Source organism: Anneissia japonica, unplaced genomic scaffold (genome assembly GCF_011630105.1).
Source record: "Anneissia japonica isolate Jap-2015-1 unplaced genomic scaffold, ASM1163010v1 scaffold520_len173684_cov151, whole genome shotgun sequence".
NCBI classification, from domain to species: domain Eukaryota; kingdom Metazoa; phylum Echinodermata; class Crinoidea; order Comatulida; family Comatulidae; genus Anneissia; species Anneissia japonica.
This window is the reverse complement of record NW_022728898.1, coordinates 128,488-137,515: the sequence shown is the minus strand read 5'-3', so window position 1 is coordinate 137,515 and position 9,028 is coordinate 128,488. Positions and strand designations below refer to the sequence as shown.

The window sequence follows — 9,028 nt, the reverse complement described above, 5'->3', positions numbered from 1 at the left end:
GTACATCCTTGATATATGGCCTATATCAAGGACCAAAGTGCCCAAAGTGACGGCCAGAAAAAAACAGTGCAAAAAGATAGGAAAATATATGCAGTACTGCTGAGAAAAGCCAATAATAATATTCCGATATGTAATTTATGCAAACTGACGCACCGCTTCACAAGCAAGTGTTTCGTATTCTTCGAATAATGCTGAATTTGGATCTTGGAGACGTTCATCAAATGCTGCATCATTACCTCCATTCGAAAGAATCGTGAAGACCACCAAAAAGAGTTTCTTTTGAATCTGTCTCTTATACACATCTAGATGTGTATAAGAGACAGGTATTAAATAGTCAACATGTATAATTCTACACTACAATTTAGTAATATGAATATTTAATTATTTATATTGCATAAAAAAAAAAGAAATACCTTTACATTGCAGTTTATTTATATTTTTTATTAATCTGATTTAAATGTTAGCAATTAGTAAAATAAATAAACAGTAAACAATCTAGCAGAGTTTTAATATAATAATGTAGCCTAATTTATTGTTTTACCTTTAGTAGCTAGTGAGTCAGAATATATGGTAAGTGTGCCTGTATTCTCTAATCCTTCCGTCATAGCCATCAACAAATCTTCAGATCCGAAAGCTGTTTCGGATTGTAAACCTATTTCCAAATACACGACGATACTCCCATTTTCAAAGCGTAGGGCTCTGCAACTTCTTAAATCATTCGCAATGTCATTGTTCGCTATACTATTTTCCACCTAGAAATATAATATACTTGTTATTTTTAACTTGGATTTGATATTATATAAATTGATGTTATTAACTAGTGTCATTATATAATAAAGTAATAATAATAATAATAATAATAATAATAATAATAATAATAATAATAATAATAATAATAACTAGACTTACTATGTCTATTTGAACAACAGAACATAGGGCTTTTCCCCATTGCTTTAATGAGAAATGAAGTTAAAATTGCAACAAAAAGAAAAGTCGTTAAAAGGTATAAAGTAAAAAAAAAAACAAACAAAAAAACACGGAAAACCGTTCTTGATGTCATTGTTTGCTATACTATTTTCCACCTAGAAATATATTATACTTGTTATTTTTAACTTGGATTTGATATTATATAAATTGATATTATTAACTAGTGTCATTATGTAATAAAAAATTAATAATAATAATAATAAGTAGACTTACTATGTCTATTTGACAACAAAACGTAGGGCTTTTCCCCATTGCTTTAATGAGAAATGAAGGTGAAATTGCAACAAAAAGAAAAGTCGTTAAAAGGTATAAAGTCAAAAAAAAAAATAATAATAAAAAAACCACGGAAAACCAACATAATTTTAATGAAGTAAAAAAAAAACAAAAAAAAAAACGAAAACCAAGTTCACTGCGACGTTATTAGTGAGACTTCAACTATGGCTGCAATGGTAATAGCGAGGTACATCGTGACCCATTACCATTACGCGCTATATGGTCTGACCTTGCATAGAAACGTGCATTTTCAGTTCATAGAGATGCATATCACGGTAGTTTTGAGTTTAACCTAGCTGTAACTGGTTTAAGCGCTTTAGAAAACGCAAATTGCGTTTTAATAATTTAATCAACTGTCATCAAAAAATTTAAATGATCTACATATCCACACCCACAATCTTTTATAGAAAGTTACATTTACACTCATTGAAAACGTTTTATAGATATTCACGTCTGGGATCTCAAAACTTTGAATGACCCTCTAATGTACACTCGCCAACACAAAATGCTATCTTCATTGTAACTTGGTTAAACTTTCCCGAAAGTTTCATTCAGATCAGTTGATCTGTTTTCGAAATATGTTGTCTGGGATGTTTTCCTTTCAATGGTCCTCATATCTACACCCTACTCCAGATCGTCACAAAAAATTAATCATTTCATTACTCGATCTTGACAAACTGTTATACAAGGTTTAAATTATACCCATTGATTTTTTTAAAGGAGATAATTAAGTCTGGATCCTCAAAAATTGAAATGACCCTCCATTTACACCCTTGACAGATTCGTCGCCAGCACATAATAATTTCTTCATTGTAACTTGTTTAAGCTTTTTCCAAATTTTTCACTGCGATCAGTTGATCCGTTTTCGAAATATGTATTCAGGGACGTTTTCCTTTAACTGGTCCTTTGATCCACACCATACTGCGATCATCACAAAAATTTAATCATTTTTTTACAAGACCTTTACAAAGTATTATAGAATGATTCATTTTGACCCATTGGTTTTTTTTCTAAAGAGATATTTAGGTCTGGGTCCTGAAAAATGTACACCCTTCGAATATTTTCCTTGTAACTTGATTAAACTTTCCCGTAATTTTTATTCAGATCAACTGACTGGTTTTTGAAATATCTGGTGTAAGACTGTTTGACCTTAAATCATTTTAATTGGTCCTTACACGCACACCCCTCCGTTGATTGACACTAAATATTAGGAGGTACATCCTTGATATATGGCCTATATCAAGGACCAAAGTGCCCAAAGTGACGGCCAGAAAAAAACAGTGCAAAAAGATAGGAAAATATATGCAGTACTGCTGAGAAAAGCCAATAATAATATTCCGATATGTAATTTATGCAAACTGACGCACCGCTTCACAAGCAAGTGTTTCGTATTCTTCGAATAATGCTGAATTTGGATCTTGGAGACGTTCATCAAATGCTGCATCATTACCTCCATTCGAAAGAATCGTGAAGACCACCAAAAAGAGTTTCTTTTGAATACCTATAGATTAAAACCAAAAGTACTCGTTTACTACTCCTCTTAAAATCACTTAACATCAACAGGACTATCTTCCTATTTCAGAGTAATAAAAAATGAAAATTTCATGTTGCTAAGAATAAACATTAGTGGTGATGTAAATATAAGAATTGGTAAGGGATGCTAAATAATTAAGGAGACATGTTAACGTATCAATATATATTACACTTATTATAATACTGCAATTAACGATGATGATTATGATGAAAGTATTTGAGGATAATTTTAAAGATGATGAAGATGATAATGATGAAGGTGCTGATGACGATGAGGACATTTTAATATTAATAACCAACTAAAAGTTGTTGAACGATTAAATAAGCATTTCAAATACCTAAACTGCGCACCACATATATATAATTACATCTAACTTTTAAACTTCAGTTTATACAATATTGATTATATTTAAAAAAAATAATATTAGGCCTATTATATAGGCTTGAAGTCATAATCTTTTCAATGAATAACTCAATTCAAACGTACATTTTATCATCAGTTCAAAAGCATTTCAAAAAGATTATACGTTAGCCGGTGACATTAATGTATCCACCGCCAAAACTCATGACGTTTAACAACTCCAGGATTTACTAAGAGTAACCAGGACAATAATTATAAATAAATTACCCATTGGTTATTCAACATACCTTCAGTTGTTGACAATATCGTAGTGGATGCTTTAGTTGACCGTATATCTAAGGGGAAGAAATGAATGGAATGCAAGTGAAAATAAAAGCTATTTCAACATTGTAGTACTTTATTACTAAACACTCAGGTGGCAAAACTAATGTTACGATAACGGCGATAGTACCGCAATTGAGCAATTCACTAACTTCAGTATATCTAAGAATAGAGGTGAAAAAGTGACTGAAACATAAAATTGTTCAGGCGGAAATAAAACACATGAAGATGGTACAAAAATACAAAATAAATAAAACCAAACAGAATACAATATTCAAATACCAAAAATGATCTATGTTGCTGTATGTCTATAATAACTGGAAACTAGAGTTGGAAAGAAGGATCAAACAAAAGAAACGTGGTTCCAGAAATTGATAGAACTACATGTGACGTCATTTAGAGGTGAATTGAATAAAAAAATAGAAACAACTGCCAAAAAAAAGTTTAGGGCAGAATAAATCATTAAAAAAAAAGAGGAGAATGAGGATATAAGACAAAAAAAATATAAAATCGGTAATAACAAGTAATTAAAATTATATTAATTAATTTATTTTTTTTTGCTAAAAACAGTTTCAATTTTTGCTAAAATCGAAGCAAAGAACTCAAATCAACAGTGTTCACATATAAGTTTAACATAAGATAATGTAAAACGAACTCCGACAAAAAGTGTTACCTGTACAAGACATCATGTTTGAACTAATTTTTGCAGATGAACGAATAGTTTGAACGAAATTCAAAATATTCAAACACAAAGGCTGGTATAAAATTTCTGCATTGACTAGCTATAGTACAAGTAAAATTATGTTTGACAAACACACCTTCAGTTGTTGGAAACATCGACGTCGATAAAACCGTTGATATCACAACTAAAAAATCATTAAGACAGTTAGTGATGTAAGGGACTTTACAATAAATATATTTTATAAAAATGATAGCATAGATAACATATTTCATGTTAACTATGGCGGTAATAGAAACAATAATGTAATAATTCGTTTAAGTTTACATAATTTACCTTTGAGTTCAGATGCATGTGTTGGTAATAGATTATTAATCATCATCGTCGTCGTCGTCGTCAGCATCATCATCATCATCATCATCATCATCATCATCATCATCATCATCATCATTATTATTATTAATTATTATTATTAATATTATTATTATTATTATTATTATTATTATTATTATTATTATTACTCATTATAAAGAAGTACGCATTGTTAGCAGCTCTCAATAACAATCCATTGTCTTAATACATTACATGATCTTTCTTGACGTAGGTATCTTTGATTTTGCCATAATGCTTGTGAACCACTTTTATATCACCTACTACTGTTACGATAATAATTATGTAAATATTGATAAATCTTGAAGAACATTAACCAAGTTTAAAATATTGTAATAAAACACGATGACTTGCATTATTTGCTTTGAGTATGCTACCTTTTTTTAAAAAAAATGGCTGTGCTAATTTAATAATGTTCAACAAAACACACCTTCAGTTGTTGGCAAGATCGAAGTAGATAATTCAGTGGACATCGTATCTACAATCACAATAATAAAGGAAGAAAAATTGATTATGGTTTTATAGACAACCGTCATTATCGTCATCATTTTCATAATCATCGTCATAGTCATTGTCACCATGTTTTAGTTTTTATAATGGTTGTGCAAAAAAAAAAATAAAAAAATAAAAAAATAACTAAAAAAATAATGTTTGACAGAACACACCTTCAGTTGTTGGCAACATAGAAGTAGATAATTCAGTGGGCATCGTATCTACAATCACAAAAATAAATAAATATTCATTAATTATTTTTCGTCATCAGCATATTCATAATCATCGTCATAGTCATCGTCATCATCTTGAGTATGTCATTATTTTTTTCAAAATCATTGTGCAAATTCAATAATGTTTGATAGAACACACTTTAAGTTGTTGGCAAGATCGATTAGAACTCAGTGAACATTATATCTACAATCACAATAATATACAAATATTTATTAATTATGGTTTTATAGAAACAATGGTCGTAATATTCATCATTTTTATAATTAATCATTATTTTTATTATTATCAAAATTGCCATTACCATTATGACACTATTATTAATATTATTATTATTATTATTATTATTATTATTATTATTATTATTACCTTGTTACAACTATACAGAGTATTGTAATGGCCTTAAAGTATTACCTATACAATTACGAAACCATTAACAGCAGCACAACATGCGAATAAAATATTCTTTTGTTATTCTATGTAACTTTTTGTGATAAACAAATCGTTATTCCGTCAACATGTTCATCAGCAGGTCCTTCCTGTATTTGACTACTGAACTAAAATATACTTGTCTTATATTATTTGATTCACTATTAAAAATTATGTTCATAAAGCAAACAAGAAAAAAAAAGATTCCATACCTAATATGCACATTCCGTCAATCAACATGTAGCCATCTTGACAATTACATTCATAACTCCCCACAGTATTGGAACATTCTTGGTTTCCCGCACATGATTCGTCCACACACACACACACACACACACACACACACACACACACACACACACACACACACACACACACACACACACACACACACACACACACACACACACACACACACACACACACACACACACACACACACACACACACACACACACACACACACACACACACACACACACACACACACACACACACACACACACACACACACACACACACACACACACACACACACACACACACACACACACACACACACACACACACACACACACACACACACACACACACACACACACACACACACACACACACACACACACACACACACACACACACACACACACACACACACACACACACACACACACACACACACACACACACACACACACACATATATATATATATATATATATATATATATATAAATGTATATGTAGATTGTTACTATAATAAACCACCTACCTATGCAGACATCTGCCGATTGCTGAAATCCACTATTACAATCTGCACAGCTAAATGAACCGTCACTTACAAACAGACATCGTGTAAAATTATTTGCAAAACAGTCATGTGTTCCTTCATTACATGGATCAACGACTATGGAGAAAGGTACAGAAGTATAGCAGTTATTAACCGTTAGTGCATCTATACATAAAATAATTTTAACAAATTATAATATACAGTTATATGAGTTTACCTGGTGTAGTAACCATGACTTTTTGAGCAGAAACTACGCTGTCAGGTGGAAGCAAGTCATCAACCAGTCCGTCCATAAATGCATTCACCACTTCGTCCATTGTTAGATTGGAATTTACAGAAAGATCCACTCGGAATGTAACTTGCATCAAATCACCAGATATTGCATATCTATCCACACTAACGTCCTGGATGTATTTCCATATGGCCGTTGAGTTCAATAAATTTAATACCTAATAAATTAATATGGATACTCAAGTGTTACCAGTTGGCATTTGTGAACGCTCTATTGAATAGAAATAGGCCTATGTTGTTTTTGTATTATTAACAACAGATTACTCACATCATCTGCAAGAGCATTCCTCGTTGTTACCGAATCTAAGATGTCGGGCGCAAAAGAAACTGATGTACCTTTGATATCTGTAAAGTTCGCTATCAACGATCTCGATACAGCCGCTTTAAATAAATGATACAAATTATAAAATTTAAGCTTTTCATGTATTATCATTTAAAGTAAAACCACTATCAAGAGGACATCTTAAAGAACAATAGCATCTTAATAATAGGGGCGACCCTGAATATTACGAGGACACTACCTGAAAATACGAAAATATCGCTTGATTATAAAAGTTTGTTTTCTTATCTTGTCTTGTATAAAATGCTTAAGATAAGAGCATTCATATTGATCTCTGTTATTACTTCCGCCAAGGAGTATATATTTTTACTGCTGTCTGTCAGTAGCAAGATTACGGAAAAACCAAGACATTGAGTGGAATGGTACAGACACTTTCAATTTTTGGCAGAAAGGATCAAAGGATAAAGTCAATGTCACGGAAGTTCGATATTTTACTCTCCAGCTTGAAAGAAATAATAATAATAATAATAATAATAATAATAATAATATATATATATAAGTATATATATATTAAAATAATAATATATATAAGTATATATAAGTATATATAAGTATATATATATATATATATATATATATATATGCCTACATAGACGTAATATACGATACGATGTAGAGATATTTTCTAAGCCGTCCTGTGGTAATGCTTTGATATATAAATTCTGAACGTTAAAGAAAAATCTTCGAACGTGGAAAAAGTTGTCCCAACAGAAGACACATTTATTATATATTTTATTGACTTTCGTATATAAGCTTTTATAGTATTAATGCGAGGGAATCACCTACCTAAACATTGGTTGTTAAACATAACAAAATTAGGTGCACAGACACATTCGTATCCGCCTATTGTGTTGTCACATATCTTGTTTTCCTCATCAGGACAAGGTATGGAAATAGAACATTCATCAATGTCTAGGAGTAAAGTATACAAGAAAATAAAGCTGTATTTATGGAAAGCGAATATTGAGTTAGAAAGAGTGACAGAATAGTTGGAATATACCTTGAACGATGAATGAAATATATAAAAAATAAAGAGGAAGTAGATGTAGGCCTCTACATTTTATTCAGATGGATAGAGCATGTCTTTCCATAAAGATTATTTTATTAATTTGATTTATGACATACCGTTGCAAACATAGCCGTTACCGCTGTATCCACTCTTACAATGGCATGTATAATTTCCTTGTACATCCGTGCACACTGCGTCCTTAGAACACTCATCCGTGTTTAGTGAACATTCATCAATGTCTGGAATAATATAGTCACTTATTATCGTCATTCTAAATTCATATCTTGCATGTCAAAAATCAGTTTTATTATTATTACATTTAGCATCATCATCATCATCATCATCATCATCATCATCATCATCAACATCATCCTCATTATAATAATAATAATAATAATAATAATAATAATAATAATAATAATAATAAAGAGTGGTGGTGAATTATACATACTTTTGCATTTTCCAATTGTTGCACTTCCACCTGCCTCGTTGAAATAACCTTCATTGCATAAACATACATACGATCCATCGGTGTTAGAGCACATGGCATTTTCGTCACAGTCATTTTCAACCATACATTCATTGACGTCTATCGAAAGAATATTAAAACAATACGGGAGTTTTTAATATTGATTACGTTAGTACCGTGGATAGTGTACGTCATGACCTGTTTTTATTTAGATGTAGTCCAGGCTTACCTATATTCTTATTTATATTTTAACCCTCATCTGATTGTATGCACACTAACTTCATGATGTGCAAAATGAAATACTATACCAACAGTGTAAATACAACTACAGTACTCTAAACATATTATATTATGGCTATTTATTATTTTCTATAGGCCCACCTATGTATTCATTATTGTAATGGTTAAAGACATACTGTATATCATGAGCCAAA

The 9,028-nt window shown here is 30.9% G+C and overlaps 1 protein-coding gene across 1 annotated transcript in view; it reads right to left on the bottom strand.

Annotated features, from left to right (window-relative positions):
• Positions 1 to 135: 135 nt before the first annotated feature.
• The window catches only part of LOC117114558 (fibrillin-2-like), a 14,058-nt gene continuing 5,165 nt past the window's right edge, over positions 136 to 9,028 (bottom strand). Inside the window, exons 5-17 of the mRNA XM_033258231.1 lie at positions 8,577 to 8,714; positions 8,242 to 8,364; positions 7,903 to 8,028; positions 7,045 to 7,157; positions 6,703 to 6,934; positions 6,468 to 6,602; positions 5,210 to 5,257; positions 4,975 to 5,022; positions 4,294 to 4,341; positions 3,442 to 3,489; positions 2,628 to 2,761; positions 542 to 752; positions 136 to 302 (exon numbers count right to left, since the gene is read on the bottom strand). Of these exons, the coding sequence (XP_033114122.1) occupies positions 136 to 302; positions 542 to 752; positions 2,628 to 2,761; positions 3,442 to 3,489; positions 4,294 to 4,341; positions 4,975 to 5,022; positions 5,210 to 5,257; positions 6,468 to 6,602; positions 6,703 to 6,934; positions 7,045 to 7,157; positions 7,903 to 8,028; positions 8,242 to 8,364; positions 8,577 to 8,714 (1,571 nt within the window). The remainder of the gene's footprint in view (positions 303 to 541; positions 753 to 2,627; positions 2,762 to 3,441; positions 3,490 to 4,293; positions 4,342 to 4,974; positions 5,023 to 5,209; positions 5,258 to 6,467; positions 6,603 to 6,702; positions 6,935 to 7,044; positions 7,158 to 7,902; positions 8,029 to 8,241; positions 8,365 to 8,576; positions 8,715 to 9,028) is intronic.